At 36.4% G+C, this 21,602-nt stretch overlaps 1 protein-coding gene and 1 long non-coding RNA gene across 3 annotated transcripts in view; one reads left to right on the top strand and one right to left on the bottom strand.

Moving 5' to 3' along the window:
* Positions 1–21,602, top strand: part of LOC116471000 (uncharacterized) — a 248,955-nt gene that overhangs the window by 20,859 nt on the left and 206,494 nt on the right. The window lies entirely within an intron of this gene.
* KIAA0825 (KIAA0825 ortholog) overlaps positions 18,212–21,602 on the bottom strand; it is a 481,693-nt gene continuing 478,302 nt past the window's right edge. Inside the window, exon 24 of the mRNA XM_032156821.2 lies at positions 18,212–20,966. Coding sequence (XP_032012712.2) covers positions 20,849–20,966 — 118 coding nt within the window. The 3' untranslated portion in view covers positions 18,212–20,848. The remainder of the gene's footprint in view (positions 20,967–21,602) is intronic.

Genomic DNA, 21,602 nt, shown 5'->3' with positions numbered 1-21,602 from the left:
TATGTGCCACATTTTCTTAATCCAGTCTATCATTTATGGACATTTGGGTTGGTTCCAAATTCTTTACTATTGTGAATAGTGCCACAATAAACATATGTGTGCATGTGTCTTTATAGTAGCATGATTTATAATCCTTTAGGTATGTACCCAGTAATGGGATGGCTGGGTCAAATGATATTTCTAGTTCTAGATCCTTGAGGAATCGCCACACTGTCTTCCACAATGGTTGAACTAATTTACACTCCCACCAAAAGTGTAAAAGCATTCCTATTTCTCCACATCCTCTCCAGCATCTGTTGTTTCCTGACTTTTTAATTATTTCCATTCTAACTGGCATGAGATAATGTCTCATTGTGGTTTTGATTTGCATTTCTCTGATGACCAGTTATGATAAGCATATTTTCATGTGTCTGTTGGCTGCATAAATGTCTTATTTGATAAGTGTCTATTCATAAGTCTTTGCCCACTTCTTGATGGGGTCATTTGTTTTTTTCTTGTAAATTTGTTTAAGTTCTTTGTAGATTCTGGATGTTAGCCCTTTGTCAGATGGGTAGATTGCAAAAATTTTCTCCCATTCTGTAGGTTGCCTGTTCATTCTGATGGTAGTTTCTTTTGCTGTGCAGAAGCTCTTTAGTTTAATTAGATCCCATTTGTCAATTTTGGCTTTTGTTGCCATTGCTTTTGGTGTTTTAGTCATGAAGTCCTTGTGCATGCCTATGTCCTGAATGGTATTGCTTAGGTTTTCTTCTAGGGTTTTAAGGTTTTAGGTCTAACATTTAAGTATTTAATCCATCTTGAATTAATTTTTATATAAGGTGTATGGAAGGGAACCAGTTTGGCTTTCTACGTATGGCTAGCCAGTTTTCCCCGCACCATTTATTAAATAGGGAATCCTTTCCCCATTTCTTGTTTTTGTCAGGTTTGTCAAAAATCAGATGGTTTCTAAATGTGTGGTGGTATTTCTGAGACCTCTGTTCTGTTCCATTTGTCTATACATCTGTTTTGGTACCAGTACCATGCTGTTTTGGTTATTGTAGCCTTGCAGTATAGTTTGAAGTCAGGTAGCATGATGCCTCCAGCTTTGCTCTTTTTGCTTAGGATTGTCTTGGCAATACGGGCTCTTTTTTGGTTCCATATGAACTTTAAAGTAGTTTTCTCCAATTCTGTGAAGAAAGTCATTGGTAGCTTGATGGGGATGGCATTGAATCTATAAATTACCTTGGGCAGTATGGCCATTTTCACGATATTGATTCTTCCTATCCACGAGCATGAAATGTTCTTTCATTTGTTTGTGTCCTCTTTTATTTTGTTGAGCAGTAGTTTGTAGTTCTCCTTGAAGAGGTCCTTCACATCCCTTGTAAGTTGTATTCTCGGGTATTTTATTCTCTTTGTAGCAATTGTGAATGGGAGTTCACTCATGATTTGGCTCTCTGTTTGTCTGTTATTGGTGTATAGGAATGCTTATGATGTTTGCACATTGATTTTGTATCCTGAGACTTTGCTGAAGTTGCTTATCAGCTTAAGGAGATTTTGGGCTGCGACAATGGAGTTTTCTAAATATACAATCATGTCATCAGCAAACAGGGAAAATTTGACTTCCTCTTTTCCTAATTGAATACCTTTTATTTCTTTCTCTTGCCTGATTGCTCTGGCCAGAACTTCCAACACTATATTGAATAGGAGGGGGTGAGAGAAGTATCCCTGTCTTATGCCAGTTTTCAAAGGGAATACTTCCAGTTTTTGCCCATCCAGTATGATATTGGCTGTGGGTCTGTCATAAATAGCTCTTATTATTTTGAGATACGTTCCCTCAATACCTAGTTTATTGAGAGTTTTTAGCATGAAGCGCTGTTGAATTTTGTCAAAGGCCTTTTCTGAATCTATTGAGAGAAATGTGGATTTTGTCATTGGTTTTGTATATGTAATGGATTACGTTTATTGATTTGCATATGTTGAACCAGTCTTGCATCCCAGGGATGAAGCCGACTTGATTGTGGTGGATAAGCTTTTTGATGTGCTGCTGGATTCAGTTTGCCAGTATTTTATTGAGGCTTTTCACACTGATATTCATCAGGGATATTGGTCTAAAATTCTTTTTTGTTGTGTCTCTGCCAGGCTTTGGTATCTGGATGATGCTGGCCTCATAAAATGAGTTAGGGAGGATTCCCTCTTTTTCTATTGATTGGAATAGTTTCAGAAGGAATGGTACCAGCTCCTGTTTGTACCTCTTGTAGAATTTGGCAGTGAATCTGTCTGGTCCTGGACTTTTTTTGGTTGGTAGGATATTACTGCCTCAATTTCAGGACCTATTATTGGTCTATTCAGAGATTCAACTTCTTCCTGGTTTAGTCTTGGGAGGGTGTATGTGTCCAGGAATTTATCCATTTCTTCTGGATTTTCTACTTTATTTGCATAGAGGTGTTTATAGTATTCTCTGATGGTAGTTTGTATTTCTGTGGGATTGGTGGTGATATCCCCTTTATCGTTTTTTATTGCATCTATTTGATTCTTCTCTCTTTTCTTCTTTATTAGTCTTGCTAACAGTCTATCAATTTTGTTGGTCTTTTCAAAAAACCAGTTCCTGGATTCAGTGATTTTTTGAAGGGTGTTTTGTGTCTTGATCTCCTTCAGTTCTGCTCTGATCTTAGCTATTTCTCGTCTTCTGCTAGCTTTTGAATTTGTTTGCTCTTGCTTCTTTAGTTCTTTTAATCGTGATGTTAGGGTGTTGATTTTAGATCTTGCCTGCTTTCTCTTGTGGGTATTGAGTGCCATAAATTTCCCTCTACACAGTGCTTTCAATGTGTCCCAGAGATTCTGGTGTGTTGTGTCTTCGTTTTCATTGTTTCAAAGAATGTCTTTATTTCTGCCTTCATTTCGTTATTTACCCAGTAGTCATTTAGGGGCAGGTTGTTCATTTTCCATGTAGTTGTGCGGTTTTGAGTGAGTTTCTTAATCCTGAGTTCTAATTTGATTGCACTGTGGTCTGAGATACAGTTTATTGTGATTTCTGTTCTTTTACATTTGCTGAGGAGTGCTTTACTTCCAACTATGTGGTCAATTTTAGAGTAAGTGCGACGTGGTGCTGAGAAGAATGTATATTCTGTTGATTTGGGGTGGAGAGTTCTGTAGATGTCTGTTAGGTCTGCTTGGTGCAGAGCTGAGTTCAGGTCCTGATCCTTGTTAACCTTCTGTCTCATTGATCTGTCTAATATTGACAATGGGGTGTTAAAGTCTCCCATTATTATTGTGTGGGAGTCTAAGTCTCTTTGTAGGTCTCTCAGGACTTGCTTTATGAATCTGGGTGCTCCTGTATTGGGTGCATATATATTTAGGATAGTTAGCTCTTCTTGTTGAATTGATCCCTTTACCATTATGTAATGGCCTTCTTTGTCTCTTTTGATTTTTGTTGGTTTAAAGTCTGTTTTATCAGAGACCAGGATTGCAACCCCTGCTTTTTTTTTGCTTTCCATTTGCTTGGTAGATCTTCCTCCATCCCTTTATTTTGAGCCTATGTGTGTCTCTGCACGTGAGATGGGTCTCCTGAATACAGCACACTGATAGGTCTTGACTCTATCCAATTTACCAGTCTGTGTCTTTTAATTGGGGCATTTAGCCCATTTACATTTAAGGTTAATATTGTTATGTGTGGATTTGATCCTGTCATTATGATGTTAGCTGGTTATTTTGCCCATTAATTGATGCAGTTTCTTCATAGCATTGAAGGTCTTTACAATTTGGCATGTTTTAGCAGTGGCTGGTACCAGTTGTTCCTTTCCATGTTTAGTGCTTCCTTCAGGAGCTCTTGTAAGGCAGGCCTCGTGGTGACAAAATCTCTCAGCATTTGCTTGTCTGTAAAGGATTTTATTTCTCCTTTACATATGAAGCTAAGTTTGGCTGGATATGAAATTCTGGGTTGAAAATTCTTTTTTTTAAGCATGTTGAATATTGACCCCCCACTCTCTTCTGGCTTGTAGAGTTTCTGCCAAGAGATCAGCTGTTAGTCTGATGGGCTTCCCTTTGTGTGTAACCTGACCTTTCTCTTTGGCTGTCCTTAATATTGTTTCCTTCATTTCAACCTTGGCGAATCTGATGATTATGTGTCTTGGGGTTGCTCTTCTAGAGGAGTATCTTTGTGGTGTTCTCTGTATTTCCTGAATTTGAATGTTGGCCTGCCTTGATAGGTTGGGGAAGTTCTCCTGGATAATGTCCTGAAGACTGTTTTCCAACTTGTTTCCATTCTCCCCGTCACTTTCAGGGACACCAATCAAATGTAGATTTGGTCTTTTCACATAGTCCCATATTTCTTGGAGGCTTTGTTCATTTCTTTTTAGTCTCTTTTCTCTAAAGTTCTCTTCCTGCTTTATTTCATTAATTTGGTCTTCAATCACTGATACCCTTTCTTCCATTTGAACAAATCGGCTATTGAAGCTTGTACATATGTCACAAAGTTCTCATGCCATGGTTTTCAGCTCCATCAGGTCATTTAAGGTCTTCTCTACAATGTTTATTCTAGTTAGCCATTCGTCTAATCTTTTTTCAAGGTTTTTAGCTTCCTTGTAATGGGTTTGATCATGCCCCTTTAGCTCAGAGAAGTTTTTTATTACCAACCTTCTGAAGCCTACTTCTGTCAACTCATCAAAGTCATTCTCCGTCCAGCTTTGTTCTGTTGCAGGCAAGGAGCTTTGATCCTTTGGAGGAGAAGAAGTGCTCTGGTTTTTAGAATTTTCAGCTTTTCTGCTCTGGTTTCTCCCCATCTTTGTGGTTTTATCTACCTTCGGTCTTTGATGTTGGTGACCTACAGATGGGGTTTTGGCGTGGATGTCCTTTTTGTTGATGTTGATGCTATTCCTTTCTGTTTTTTTCCTTCTACCAGTCAGGTCCCTCAGCTGCAGGTCTGTTGGAGGTGCATTTCAGACCCTGTTTGCCTGGATATCACCAGTGGAGGCTGCAGAACAGCAAACATTGCAGAACAGCAAATATTGCTGCCTGATCCTTCCTCTGGAAGCGTCATCCCAGAGGGGCACCCGCCTGTATGTGGTGTCTGTCAGCCCCTCCTGGGATGTGTCTCCCAGTTAGGCTACATGGGGGTCAGGGACCCACTTGAGGAGGCAGTCTGTCTGTTCTCAGAGCTCAAATGCCATGCTGGGAGAACCACTGCTCTCTTCAGAGCTGTCAGACAGGGACATTTAAGTCTGCAGAATTTTCTGCTGCCTTTTGTTCAGCTATGCCCTGCCTCCAGAGGCGGAGTCTACAGGGACAGCAGGCCTTGCTGAGCTGCAGTGGGCTCTGCCCAGTTCAAGCTTCCTGGCCGCTTTGTTTACCTACTTAAGCCTCAGCAATAGTGGACGCCCCTCCCCCTGCCAGACTGCTGCCTTGCAGGTCTATCTCAGACTGCTGCACTAGCAGTGAGCAAGGCTCCATGGGTGTGGGACCCACTGAGCCAGGCACAGGATAGAATCTCCTGGTCTTCTGGTTGCTAAGACCATTGGAAAAGCGCAGCATTTGGGTGGAAGTGTCCCATTTTTCCAGGTACAGTCTGTCATGGCTTCCCTTGGCTAGGAAAGGGAAATTCCCCAACGCCTTGTGCTTTCTCGGTGAGGCAATGCCCCGCCCTGCTTTGGCTCGCCCTCCGTGAGCTGCACCCACTGTCCAACCAGTCCTGATGAGATGAAACAGGTACCTCAGTTGGAAATGCAGAAATCACCCATCTTCTGCATCAATCACGCCAGGAGCTGCAGACCGGAGCTCTTCCTATTTGGCCATCTTGGAACCATGAATAAGTTCTTTCGTGGTGATTTGTGAGGTTTTAGTGCACCCATAACCCAAACAGTGTACACTGTACCCAATGTGTTGTCTTTTATTCCTCACCCCCTGCCCACTCTTTTCCCTGAGTCCCCAAATTCCATTGTATGATTCTTATGCCTTGATGTCCTCATAGCTTAGCTCCCACTTATGAGTGTGAACATTGATGTTTGGTTTTCCATTCCTCAGTTGCGTCACTTAGAATAATCATCTTCAATTCCATCCAGGTTGCTGTAAATGCCATTATTTCGTTCCTTTTTATGGCTGAATAGTATTTCATGGCATATATATACCACATTTTCTTTATCCTCTTGTTGATTGGTGGTCATTTCAGCTGGTTTTATATTTTTGCAATTGTGAATTGTGCTGCTATAAACATGCATGTCCAAGCATGTTTTTCATGGAATGACATCTTTTCTTCTGGGTAGATACCCAGGAGTAGGTTTACTGGATCAAATGGTAGATCTACTTTTAGTTCTTTAAGGAATCTCCACACTGTTTTCCATAGTGGCTGTACTAGTTTACATTCCTATCAACAGTGTAAAAGTGTTCCCTTTCACCACATCCACTCCAACATCTATTATTATTTGATGTTTTGATTATGGTCATTCTTGCAGGAGTAAGGTGGTATTGCATTGTGGTTTTGATTTGCATTTCCCTGATCATTAGTGATGTTGAGCATTTTCTCATATGTTTGTTGGCCATTTGTATATCTCCTTTGAGAATTGTCTATTCATGTCCTCAGCCCACTTTTTGATGGGATTGTTTGTTTTGTTCTTGCTGATTTGTTTGAGGTATTTGTAGATTCTGGATATTAGTCCTTTGTCAGACATAATAGATTGCAAAGATTCTCTCCCACTCTGTGGGTTCTCTGTTTGCACTGCTGATTATTCCTTTTGCTGTGTAGAAACTTTTTTGTTTAATTAAATACCATCTATTTATCTTTGTTTTTGTTGTTGCATTTGCTTTTGAGTTCTTGGTCATGAAGTCTTTGCCTAAGCCAATCTCTAGAAGAGTTTTTCTGATGTTAACTTCTATAGTTTTTATGGTTTCCAGTCTTAGATTTAAGTCTCTGGTCCACCTTAAGTTGATTTTTGTATAAGGTAAGAGGTGAGGATCCAGTTTCTTTCTTCTACATGTGGCTTGCCAATTATCTCAGCACCATTTGTTGTATAGGATGTCCTTTCCCCACTTTATGTTTTTGTTTGCTTTGTTGAATACCGGTTGGCTCTAAGTATTCGGCTTTATTTCTGGTTTCTCTGTTTTGTTCTATTGGTCTATGTGCCTATTTTTATACCAGTACCATGCTGTTTCGGTGACTACACTCTTACAGTATAGTTCGAACTCAGGTAATGCGATGACTCCAAATTTGTTCTTTTTGCTTAGTCTCACTTTGGCTATGCAGGCTCTTTTTGGTTCCATATGAATTTTAGGATTTTTTTTTTCTATTTCTGTGAAGAATGATGGTGGTATTTTGATGGGAATTGAACTGAATTTGTAGATTGCTTTTGGCAGTATGGTCATTTTTACAATATTGATTCTACTCATCCATGAGCATGGGATGTGTTTCCATTTGTTTGTGTTGTCTATGATTTATTTCAGCAGTGTTTTGTAGTTTTCCTCATGGAGGTCTTTCACATCCTTGGTTAGGTATATTCTTAAATATTTTGGGTTTTTTTTGCAGCTATTGCAAAAGGAGTTGAGCTCTTATTTTGATTCTCAGCTTCGTTGCTGTTAATTTATAGCAGATCTACTGATTTGTGTACATTAATTTTGTATCTGGAAATTTTGCTGAATTCATTTACCAGTTCTAGTAGCTTTTTGGATGAGTCTTTAGGGTTTTCTAGTTACACAATCATGTCATCAGCAAACAGAGACAGTTTGACTTCCTTTTTACCAATTTAGATGCCCAGTATTTATTTTTCTTCTCTGATTACTCTGGCTAGGACTTCCAGTACTATGTTGAATAGAAGTGGTGAAAGTGGGCATCCTTGTCTTGTTCAAATTCTCCAGCAGAACACTTTGAGCTCTTCCCCATTCGGTATAATGTTGGCTGCATGTTTGTCATAGATGCCTTTCAGTACCTTAGGGTATGTCCCTTCTATGCTGATTTTGCTGAGGGTTTTAATGATAAAGTGATGCTGGATTTTGTCAAATGCTCTTTCTGCATCTATTGAGATGATCATGTGATTTTTGTTTTAAATTCCATTTATGCAGTGTATCATGTTTATTGACTTGTATATGTTAAACTAACCCTGCATCGCTGGTATGAAACCCACTCAATCGTGGTAGATTATCTTTTTAATATGCTGTTGGATTTGGTTAGCTAGTATTTTGTTTAGGATTTTTGCATCTATGTTCATCAGGGATATTGGTCTGTACTTTTCTTTTTTTGTTTTTGTTATATTCCTTCCTGGTTTTGGTATTAGGGCAATACTGACTTCATAGAATCATTTAAGGAAGATTCCCTCTTTCTCTATCTTATGGAATAGTGTCAATAAGATTGGTACCAATACTTCTTTGAATGTCTGATAGAATTCAGCTGTGACTCTGTCTGGTCCTGGACATTTTTTTTGTTGGCAGATTTTTTATTACCATTTCAATCTCACTGCTTGTTGTTGGTATGTTTCTGTTTCTTCCTGATTTAATCTAAGAGGGATGTATATTTCCAGGAATTTATCCATCTCCTCTAGGTTTTCTACTTTATGCACATAAAGGTGTTCAGAGTATCCTTGAATGATCTTTTATATTTCTGTAGTATTGGTTGTAATGTCTCCCATTTCATTTCTAATTGACTTTATTTGGATCTTTTTGCTTCTTTTCTTGGTTAATCTGACTAATGGTCTACCAATTTTATTTATCTTTTCAAAGGGCCAGCTTTTTCTTTCATTTATCTATTGTATCTCTTTGTATTTGTTTCAGTTTCATTTAGTTCTGCTCTGATGTTTGTTATTTCTTTTCTTCTTGGGGATTTGAGTTGGGTTTGTTCTTGTTTCTCTGTTTCCTTGAGGTGTGACCTTAGATTGTCTGTTGGTGCTCTTTCAGACTTCTTGATGTAGGCATTTAATGCTATGAGCTTTCCTCTTAGCACCACTTTTGCTGTATCCCAGAGGTTTTGATAAGTTGTGCCACCATTATTGTTCAGCTCAGAGAACTTTTTAATTTCCATCTTGATATCATTGTTGACCCAGTGATTATTCAGGAGCAGGTTATTTAATTTCCATGTACTTGCATGGTTTTAAAGGTTTCTTTTGGAGTTGATTTTCAATTTTATTCCACTGTGGTCTGAGAGAGTACTTGATATAACCTATTTTCTTAAATTTGTTGAGACTTGTTTTGTGGCCTATCATATGGTCTATTTTAGAGAATGTTCCATGTGCCAATGAATAGAAAGTATATTCTGCAGTTGTTGGATAGAATGTTCTATAAATATCTGTTAAGTCCATTTGTTCTAGGGTATAGTTTAAGTCCATTATTTCTTTGTTGACTTTATGCCCTGAGGACCTGTCTAGTGCTCTCAGTGGTGTATTAAGTCCCCCTCTATTATTGTGTTGCTGTCTATCTAATTTCTTAGGTCTAGTGGTAATTGTTTAATAAAGTTGGGAGCTCCAGTGTTAGGTGCATATATATTTAGGATTGTGATATTTTCCTGTTGGACTAGTCCTTTTATCATTATATAATGTCCCTCTTTGACTTTTTTTTTAACACCTTTTGCTTTAAAGTTTGTTTTTTTCTGATATAAGAATAGCTACTCCTGCTCTTTTTTGGTGTCAATTTGCATGGAATATCTTTTTCCACCTCTTTACATTAAGTTTATGTGAGTCCTTATGTGTCTGGTGAGTCTCTTAAAGACACCAGATACTTGGTTTGTGAGTTCTTATCCATTCTGCCATTTGGTATCTTTTAAGTGGACCATTTAGGCCATTTACATTTAATGTTAGTATTGAGATGCAAGGTACTATTTTATTCATCGTGCTATTATAACTGATGTGGAATATACTGGTTTTACAGTTTTCTATTAAAATTCAGGTGCTTTCTGGCATCACATTAGCAATGTTTGTCAGTGGTGGGTCTATGTACATGTTCTTTTAACTTGTGGTAAAAACATGTAACATAATATTTACCAACTTAACCATTTTTTTACATTTATAATATTAAATGTATTTGTTTAGATACAACTATCCACTCATATACATTAGGGGAGTATATATATTACTTTTTTCACTTTCAAGTTTTCAAACATTATTTTTACTTAAATTCTGCAACAAGTTTTTTTATTTTAATATTGATACATAATATTTTACATATTCATGGGGTACATGTCATATTTTGTTACATGGATAGAACGTGTAAGGATCAAGTCAGGGTATTTGGAGTTTCCATCACCTTGAGTATTTGTAATTTCTATGTGTTGGAAACAATTCATATCCTCTCTTCTAGCTATTCTGAAGTATAGAATACATTGTTGCTGACTATAGTCACCTTACTGTGCTATCCAACTTTAGAACTATACCTTCTACCTAACTGTGTGTAAGGATTCACCAACTTCTCTTCATTCCCTCTTCCCAACCACATACCCTTCCCAGTCTCTGTTATCACTCTACTGTCTACCTCCATGATATCAACTTTTTAAGCTCCCACATATGAGTGAGAACATGCAATATTTGTCTTTCTGTGCTTATCTTATTCCACTTAACACACAATTTCCAGTTCTATCCATGTTGATGCAATTGACAAGATTTCATTCTTTTTTATGGCTGAATAGTATTCCATTGTGTGTACATACCATATTTTCTTATGGTCACATAGAATTCCATTGTGTATATATATCACATTTTATCCATTCATCCATTGATGGAAACTTAGGTAATTCCATATATTTGCTATTATAAATAATGATGTAATAAACATACAATGTGGGTATCCTTTAGATATACTGATTTCATTTCCTTTGGATGAATACCCAGTAGTGGGACTGCTGGATCATGAAGTAGTTCTAGTTTTAGGATTTTGAGAAATCTCCATACTATTTTCCATAGAGGTTGTACTAATTTACATTCTTACCAACAGTGTATAAGAGTTCTCTTTTCACAGGAACCATGTGTTACTAGTCTTGGGGTGCTCCCTAAAGCAGATACAACCTGGATGACAATGCCCAAGTCCTTTCAAAAGTCTGGAGAGCTTTCCAAGAAGGACATGTTCAAACAAGCCCAGACAGTGAAGACTACAATAAATACCTAGCTCTTCAATGCCCAAACACAAAAGAACATCTACTAGCATTAACAACATCCAGGAAAACATGACCTCACCAAATGAACCAAGTAAGGCACCAGGGACCAATCCTGGAGAAACAGAGATATGTGACCTTTCAGACAGAGAATTCAAAATAGCCATGTTGAGGAAACACGAAGAAATTCAAGATAGCACAGAGCAGGAATTCTGAATTCTGTCAGATAAATTTAACAAAGAGATTGAAATAATTTCAAAGAATCAAGCAGAAATTTTGGAGCCAAAAAAAATTCAATTGGCATACTGAAGAGTCCTTTAATAGCAGAATTGATCCAGCAGAAAAAAGAATTAGTGAGCTTGAAGACAGGCCATTTGAAAAGACACAGTCAAAGCAGACAAAAGTAAAAAGAATAAAAAACAACAAAGCATGCCTTATAGGATCTAGAAAATAGTCTCAAAGGGGCAAATCTATGAGTTATTAGCCTTGAAGAAGAGGTAGAGAAAGAGATAGGGGAAGAAAGTTTGTTGAAAGAGATAACAGAGAACTTCCCAAACCTAGAGAAATATATCAATATCCAACTACAAGAAGGTTATAGAACACCAAGCAGATTTGATCCAAAGAAGACTACCTCAAAGCATTTAATAATAAAGCTTCCAAAGGTCAAGCATAAAGAAATGATCCTAAAAGCAGCAAGAGAAAAGGAACAAAGAACCTACAATGGAGTTCCAAAATGTCTGGCAGCAGAGTTTTCCGTGGAAACCTTATAGGCCAGGAGAGAGTGGCATGACATATTTAACATGTTGAAGGCAAAAACTCTTTTACCTTAGAATAGTGTATCTGGCAAAAGTATCCTTCAAACATGAAGGCAATATAAGGACTTTCCCAGAAAAACAAAAGCTGAGGAATTTCATCAACACCAGACCTGTCTTACAGGAAATGCTACAGGGAGTACTTCAATCAAAAAGAAAAGGTAATTAATGAGCAATATGAAATTACGTGAATATACAAAACTCACTGGTAATAGTAAGTACACAGAAATGTACCTGGAATATTATAACACTCTAACTGTGGTGTATAAATAACTCTTATCCTAAGTAGAAAGGCTAAACAATGAACCAATCAAAAATAGTAACTACATTAACTTTTCAAGACATGAGTAGTACATAAATAGAAATAAGAAAAAGTTAAAAAGCAAGGGGATGAAGTTAAGGCATAGGGTTCTTATTAGAGTTCTTCTTGCTTGATTGTTTATGCAAACAGTGTTAAGTTGTTATCAGGTTAAACCAATGGGTTATAAGACAGTATTTGTAAGCCTCATGGTAATCTTAAACCAAAAAACATACAATGGGCACACAAAAAATGAAAACCAACAAACTTTACAATATTACCAGAGAAAATCACCTTCATTAAAGGAAGACAGGAAGGAAAGAAAGAAGGAAGAGAAGACCACAAGACAACAAGAAAACAAATAACAAAAAGGTAGGAGTAAGTTCCTACTTATCAATAATAACATTAAATGTAAATGGACTAAACTCTCAATCAAAAGACATAGAGTGGGTGACTGGATGAAAAAACAAGACCCATTATACTGTTGCCTACAAGAAATACACATCACTTATAAAGACATACATAGACTGAAAATAAAGGGAGGGAAAAAGATATTCCATGCAAATGGAAACCAAAAAAGAGCAGGAGTAGCTATACTTATATTAGACAAAATAGATTTCCGACAAAAACTATAAGAAGAGACAAAGAAAGTCACAATATAATGATAAAGAGATCAATTCAGCAAGGGGATATAATAGTTGTAAATATACATGCACCTGATACTGGAGCACCCACATATATAAAGCAAATATTTTTAGAGCTAAAGAGAGAGCTAGGCCTCAATACAGTAAGAGCTGGAAACTTCAACAACTCATTTTCAGCATTGGACAGATCTTCCAGACAGAAAATCATCAAAGAAACATTGGACTTAATGTGCACTATAGACCAAATGAATGTAATAGATATTTATAGAATATTTTATCCAGTGGATGCAGAATACACATTGTTTTCCTCAGCACATGGATCATTCTCAAGGATAGACCATATGTTAGGTTTCAGACAAAACAAATTTAAAACATTCAAATAAATTGATATAATATTAAGCATCTTATCTGACTACAATGGAATAAAACTAGAAATTAATAAGAGGAATTTTCGGTGGCTCACGCCTGTAATCTCAGCACTTTGGGAGGCTTAGGTGGGTGGATCACCTGAGATCAGGATTTCAAGACCAGCCTGGCCAATATGGTGAAACCCCATCTCTACAAAAATATAAAAATTAGCTGGGCATGATGGCGGATGCCTGTAATCCCAGCTACTTGGGAGGCTGAGGCTGGAGAATTGCTTGAACCTGGGAGGCGGACATTGCAGTGAGCCGAGATGATGCCATTGCACTCCAGCCTGGGTGAGAGGGCAAGACTCCATCTCAAAAAAAAAAGGAATTTTGGAAACTATACAAATACATGAAAATTAAACAATATGCTCCTGAGTTACTAGTAGGTCAATGAAAAAATTAAGAAAGAAATTGAAAAATTTCTTGAAACAGATGATAATGGAAACACAACTTACCGAAACCTATGGGATATAGCAAAAGCAGTACTGAAAGGGAATTTTATAGGTATAAGTGTCTACATCAAAAAAAAAAGAGGAAAAACTTCAAATAAACAACCTAATGATGAATCTTAAAGAAAAGCAAGAGCAAACCAAACCCAAAATTTAGAAGAAAAGAAATAATAAAGATCAGAGCAGAAATGAATGAAACTGAAATGAAAACAGCAATACGAAAGATCAATAAAATAAAAAAATTACTTTTTTGAAAAGCTATCAAAATTGACAAACCTTTAGGCAGAGTAAGAAAAAAAGAGAAGATACAAATAAAATCAGAAAAGAAAAAGATGATATTACAACTGATACTGCAGAAATTCAAAGGATCATTAGTGGCTACTATGAGCAAATATATGCAAATGAATTAGAAAATCTAAATGGTCAAGTTCCCAGACACTACAACCTACCAAGATTGAACCAGGAAGAAATCCAGAACCTGAACAGATCAATAACAAATAATGAGATTGAAGCCTTAATTAAAAGTCTCTCAGTAAAGAAAAGCCTGGGATCCAATGGCTTAATTGCTGAATTTTACCAAACATTAAAGAAGAACTAATACCAATCCTTCTCAAATTATTCTGAAAACTAGAGGAGGAGAAAATAGTTCCAAACCCATTTTATGAAACCAGTATTACCCTAATACCAAAACTATACCTCAACATAGTAATAGCCATATATGACAGACCCACAGCTAGTAATCATACTGAATGGCAAAAAGTGAAAGCCTTTCCTCTAAGATCCAGAACATGACAAGGATGCCCACATTCAGTACTGTTATTTAACATAGTACTGGAAGTGCTAGCTAGAGAAATCAGACAAGAGAAAGATGTAAAGGGCATCCAAATTGGAAAGGAAGAAGTCAAATTATCCTTGTTTGCTGATTATATTATCTTATATTTGGGAAACCCTAAAGACTCCACCAAAAAACCTATTGGAACTGAAAAACAAATTCAGTAAAGTTGCAGGATACAAAAGCAACATACAAAAATCAGTAGAATTTCTATATACCAACAGCGAACAATCTGAAAAAGAAATCCAAAAAGTAATCCCATTTACAATAGCCACACATAAAATTAAATACCTAGGAGTTTAACATAACCAAAGAAGTTAAAGATCTCTACTATGAACATTATAAAACATGGATGCAAGAAACCGAAAAGGACACAAAATAATGCAACGATATTATATGTTCATGGATTGAAAGAATCAATATTGTTAAAATGTCCATAGTACCCAAATCAATCTACAAATTCGATGCAATCCCTATCAAAATACCAATGACATTCTTCAAAGAAATAGAAAAAAGAATTATGAAATTCATATGGAACCACAAAGGTCCCAGAATAGCCAAACCTATCTTAAACAAAAAGAACAAAACTGAAGGAATCACATTTACCTAACTTCAAATTATACTAGAGTTATAGTAACTCAAACAGCAACGGTACTGGCATAAAAATAGACACACAGGCCAATAAACAGATGAGAGAACCCAGAAACAAATCCACACACCTACAGTGAACTTATTTTTGATAAAGATGCCAAGAACACATTGGGGAAAAGATAGTCTTTTCAATAAATGCTACTGGGAAAACTGGCTATCCATATGCAGAAGAATGAAACTAGACCCCCGTCTCTCACCATGTGCAAAAATAAAATCAAAATGGATTTAAGACTTAAATCTGAGACCTCAAACTATGAAACTACTACAAGAAGCTCTCCAGGACATTAGAGAAACTCTCCGGGACATTGCACTGGGAAAAGATTTCTTGAGTAATACCCCATAAGTACAGGCAACCTAAGCAAAAATTGACAAATGGGATCAAAACAAGTTAAAAAAGCTTCTGCACAGCAAAGGATACAACTAACAAAGCAAAGAGACAATCCACAGAATGGTAGAAAATATTTGCAAACTACCCATCTTACAAGGAATTAATAACCAGAATATATAAGGAGCTCAAACAATTCTGTAGGAAAAAATTTAATAATCCAATAAAAAATGGGAAAATATTTGAATAGAAATTTCTCAAAAGAAGACATACAAATGGCAATCAAGCATATGAAAAGGTGCTCAACATTATTGATCATCAGAGAAATACAAATCAAAACTACAATGAGATATCATCTCACCCCAGTTAAAATGGCTTGTATCAAAAAAAAAAAAAAAGGAGAAAGAAAAGAAACAGGCAATAACAAATGCTGGCGAGGATATGGAGAAGAGGGAACTCTCATACACTGTTGGTGGGAATGTAAATTAGTACAGCCTCTATGGAGAACAGTTTGGACATTCCTCAAAAAACTAAAAATAAAAATCGAGCTATCATATGATCCAGCAATTCCACTATTGGGTATATATCCAAAAGAGATAAACTCAGTCTATCGAAGAGGTATCTGCACTTCATGTTTGTTGCAGCATTATTCACAATAGCTAAGATTTGACAGCAACCTAAGTGTTCATCAACAGACAAACTGATAAAGGAAATGTGGTACATATATGCAATGGAGTACTATTTAGCCATAAAAAGATTGAGATTCTATCATTTGCAACAACATGGATGGAACTCAAGATCATTATGGTAAGTGAAATAATCCAGGCACAGAAAGACAAACATTACATGTTCTCACTTATTTGTGGAATCTAGAAATCAAAACAATTGAACGCGTGAACATAGAGAATAGAAGGACAGTTACTAGAGGCTGGGAAGGGTTGTGGGGGATTAGGGGTACATGTGGATGGTTAATGGGTACAAAAGAAATAGCAAGAATGGATAAGGCCTACTATTTGATAGCACAACAGGGTGACTATAGTCAATAATAATTTAATTGTACGTTTTAAAAATAACTAAAATGATGTAATTGGATTATTTGCAATACAAAGGATAAAAGCTGGAGGGGATGGATACTACATTCTCCATTATGTGATTATTGTGCATTGCATGCCTATATCAAAACATCTTATGTATCCCATAAATATATATGCCTACTATGTACCCACAAAATTAATAAAATAAAATAAACTAATAAGCCAAAAAATGTTCCCCTTTCCCCACATTCTTGCCAACATCTCTTGTTTTTCATCTTTTTAATAATAGTCATTATAACTGGGGTAAGACGATATCTCATTGTGGTTTTGATTTGCATTTCCCTGATGATTAGTGATGTTGAGCATGTTTTCACATACCTGTTGGCCGTTTGTATGTCTTCTTTTGAGAAATGTCTATTGATGTTTGCCCGATTTTTGATAGGATTATTTTTAATTAATTTATTAATTTTTTAATTTTTTTTTTGAGGTGGAGTCTTGCTCTGTCACCCAGGCTGGAATGCAGTGGCGCAATCTCGGCTCACTGCAACCTCCGCATCCCGGGTTCAAGCGATTTTCCTGCCTCAGCCTACTGAGTAGCTGGGATTACAGGCATGCGCCACCATGCCTGGCTAATTTTGATCTCCAAGCATCTCCCCATGTTGGTTTTAGGGCCCACGTGGGTCAAACGACTCTCCCTTGGCTTGGTTTGCAGTAGCCTGTGGTGGGAATATGCACTGCTAGAGGTCTCTCACCCTTTTCCCAACCAGGAAGTCTCTCTGGGCTTCCAGTCAATCCTGGCTGAGCAGGCTGCCTCACTTCTCTCTCCTTCTTTATTCTAATGTTTCCTGACACTTCTCTGTTGAATTCCAGTATTCTCTCTTAGATCATTTATTTGAAGTGTGGTTATCTACTTGCTATGTTGGTTCTTCTTTGTGGAAGAGGTGAGTAGCAAAGTAGCTAGTCAGCCATCTTGAAGCTGCTTTCTCAGCAATCTCTCTCAACCATGTTGAAGTACACAGTTTAGGGGTATTCACATTCTTGTGAAACAGATCTCCAGAACTTTGTCATCTTATAAATCTGAAACTCTATACCCTTTAAACAACCATTCCCCTTTTCCTCCTCCCCCACCCCCTGGTAACCGCCAATCTAATTTCTGCTTCTCTGCATTTGACTACCTTAGATAACTAATGTAAGTGGAATCGCACATTATTTGTCTTTTAGGGACTGGTTTATTTCACTTAGCATAATGTGATCAAGGTTCATCCATGTTGCAGCATATGACAGAAATTCATTTCTTTTTAAGGCTGAATACAGCTGTTTTCTTTTCTATGAAACATTTCAATTATAAAGGGAGGTATTAAAAAATCTTAAATTTTTTTACAGTAAGGAATGATAATTATGAACTACCTGAAACTTTATTTGACCCAGGTATATATAAACTGGGGTAATAGGACATTATGAGTAGGCACATCTTGTTAAACAAAACAAGTGATTTCTTTTTTCCATTCTTTGGTTGGTAGTTAGTTCTATAATAATGTTTGGTAGAGATGACAAAAATATAAAATATCTGAAATAGACAATATTCTTTATAATTTATTTAAAAATTATTTCATACTGTTTTCACATAGTAACTGCTAAACCAATAATAAAATAGATATCTCTATATAATTACATAAAAATACAGTTAAGCAGAACACAGAAGGAAGATCATACTTTATAGGAAGATAATATTTTTGTAATAAGCATATGGGGAGATATAAACTGTTAGGCTTCATTCCTGTTGTTAACTCACACAAATGTGAAATGAATGTGAGAAACAAAAACCGTTTTGAAATACCACTTCTTATTATACTTAAAAAAAACATATTGAGTATAAAGTCAAAATAATCTGATAAATCAATGACTTGTCATTTAACACTCTCAAGTATAAACTTTATTGCACTTACAGCTATAATAATTTCACTGAACAAGCACAGAATAGAATTCAACTGCAAGGCCTCTTTCTCTACTACTTTTATCTTCCTTTAAACTCATCCCATTATCCCCTTACTATACTTCTTTCCTTTCAAAAGGGAGCCACAGAAAAGATTTTTTCTGGAGGAGCAAAATTACTTCCCAGGATTAGTACAGGAATATACGAATTCTATAATAATAGCTTTAAAAGATGACGTTTAGATATATTAGAAGACAATCCAAATGTGAAATCCTGTAACTTTATAAGATGTTGTATTTAGTTTATTGGATTATTTTTAACTTTCCATTTTTGCATCTAGTCTAATGAAGCACAGTTATGCAGATTTAGTACACAGACCACCACTTAGCTGAAGGAATAAAGTCAACTATTGCCTTATGTTGATTGTTGTAGTAACCTGTTTAAAGATCAGATTAGATGGAATGTCCAGTTCTCATAAAATTTTCCTACCATTTTCTAAATGGTCTTCATAGAATTTTTAGAAATTACTTCAACCAAATCTTAAAAACACTTGGTTTATGATTATACTGGCCAACTAAAGTACATTTTTTAAAAATAAAATGTGTTATTTGGCAGGCAGCTGTCTACATGGCCATTTATGTATTTTTATTTAAAGAAAAAATGTAAGAGATTTCCTAATGTGGCCTCCTCTGCACCCCAAGCTTTTACTCTTTGAAAAATGCATGAGTACTTTCCTTTGGAAATCATGTAGCCTACACATATTTTATAAAAATCACAGAATGTGGGAGTATGGACAATTTATTATATATCTGAGAACATCAGAAAACATGAAGTTTGATGTCATATGGTCTAAAATAGCCCATGATATAAGGCTTCTGGGCCTGGTGTGGTGGCTTATGCCTATAGTTCCAGGGCTTTGAGAGACAGAGAGGGGAGGATCACTTGAGGTGGGGAGTTCAAGTCCAGCCTGGGCAACATAGTGGGACCCCATCTCTACAAAAACATTTTAAAAATTAACCAGGTGTGGTGGCACGCAACTGTAGTTCTAGCTAGGTGGGAGAATCACTTGAGACAAGGAGTTCAAGTCCAGCCTGGGCAACATAGTGAGACCTCATCTTTACAAAAAAAATTTAAAAAATTAACCAGGTGTGGTGGCACGCACCTGTAATTCTAGCTACTCAGGAGGCTGAAGTGGGAGTATTGCTTGAGCCTATCAGCTGAGGTTACACTGAACTATGATCATGCCACTGCACTACATTCCAGGCAACAGAGCGAGACCCTGTTTCTAAAATGAAAAAAACGAACAAACAAAAAAAGATATAAGGCTTCTCCCAGACGTTCTTAGACTGCCCAACCATGCAATTCTCTTTGTTGTCTTTTTCTTTCATTGGCAGCTATTTAATCAATTGTGTTCGTTAACTGTCCACTTGATGAAATAACACTATAGCAGGCATATAGGGAGTTATAAAGGGAGACTTCATATTATATCATAATATCTTCAATGTCTTTATAATCTAATAGCAGGCACTGATAGGAAGGAAATAATAAATATCTATAATTGTCCTTGGGAGAGAGGGTACTAGAGCATGTTCTGTTTTCTTATTGTGTGTGTGTGTATCAATATAATGAAAAATTTTTAAAGTAACACATTATATGAGCTAATGAGCTTTGGGGTAAAGATTGCTGGAATTAGTTTTGAGCCTAATTTTGGAAGAAAGATGGATTCTGATTGGGAAAACATGGCAAGCGTGTGACTTGAACCAAGAGGATGGCAAGCAATTGTCTGAACATGGAGCCATTTGGTATAGGACCTCAATATATATGAATAGAAATTTGATTCTGGTTTAGGAGGAAGACTGAAAACCACTACAAGCAGAGGTGTGACTAAAATTATAGTTCAGGAGAATGCTTTTTTTTTTTTTTTGACTGTAATTAGATAAATTGAATGAGGAAAGTTGGCACAATTGTGGATAGTAAAGGCAATTAAGATTGAGACTTGGGCTACAGCTACAACAAAATTAAATTAAAAATTTCAGATGACCTCACGGGGCTATGTGACTCCACTCAACTTAACATCCAAATGTTGTATTTAAAAAATCCTTTAAAAAATTTCCGAACATTTTTGCCTGTTGTCATAGATACTTCAAGACTGAAAGGAGAAAAAAATAATTCAAAGGGAACACGAGATGGCAGCAGTTATATCATATAAAGAGAAAGATTGGGGAAAGAAAAACATTCGAAATTATTTTTAAAATAAAAAATATGTAGCACCTTATTCTTTATGTGCTATATTCCTTTTCAGTACAGAGATTACTCAGTCATTGGTTTCATGCTTCACAGCACATATGAGGTTCATTCTGACTATGGTAAAAATCCTACTCCATTACATGGGATTGTTTCCTAAAATAAAGCTGTTGCTGTTTTCTGCAGATTACTGTTCCTCTATGTTATCTGAGGCAGAAGAGTTCTGTGGGGTGCAAATTTGTTTTAAGTGCTCCAGCATTGCTTTCTCTTCCTCTTCTAGTGTTTCGTCCTTCTTCATTTCCCACCTAAAAGAAAAATCACATCTTAGCATTTTTGTAACTTTCAAACCACAGGTCAACACTCAGTTAATCAAGTCTTGAATATGTGATCTTGGCTTATTGAGTCATCCGTTTCTCCCTGTTTATTCTTCACTGACTGCCTCTTGGGTAATACAATTCATTGGCACTGCCTCTGCGGAGTGGGCCAGGAGAGTGGGAGATGAAAGTAGAGTGAAATCAGCTCCACTTCAGGATAAAGTTTTTAAAGAATTGTTTCAAATGAGGTTTCTGTATTTCAAGAATGTATGTGGCCTATGAAAATACACATATAAATAAAATCTAGAATTAGCAACTAATAAGCAAATATTTTTCATAGCATTTTTTCCCTCACTGATTAACCAGATTAGTGGTTGTAAGTTGCAGGGAGGCTTGCCAGGAAGACTTTAGCAGAAAGAAGAACATCGAGTTTACTTGGATATACCTTAAGGGCAGGTCAGTCTATTTCTTGAAATAAGATCAGATTTGAAGCAATCAAGTTCAACCACTCTAGAAAAGTGGCAAATTGTTAGCAAGGTTCCAAATAACATTTACTAAAAAAAGAGATTAAAGACTTTCTAATTCTGGATGATTAAGAGATACAGAATAAGATCTTAGACTCTCAAA

This window comes from Hylobates moloch, unplaced genomic scaffold (assembly GCF_009828535.3).
Source record: "Hylobates moloch isolate HMO894 unplaced genomic scaffold, HMol_V3 SCAFFOLD_6, whole genome shotgun sequence".
Classification (NCBI taxonomy): Eukaryota; Metazoa; Chordata; class Mammalia; order Primates; family Hylobatidae; genus Hylobates; species Hylobates moloch.
This window is presented reverse-complemented; position numbering and strand designations above follow the sequence as displayed.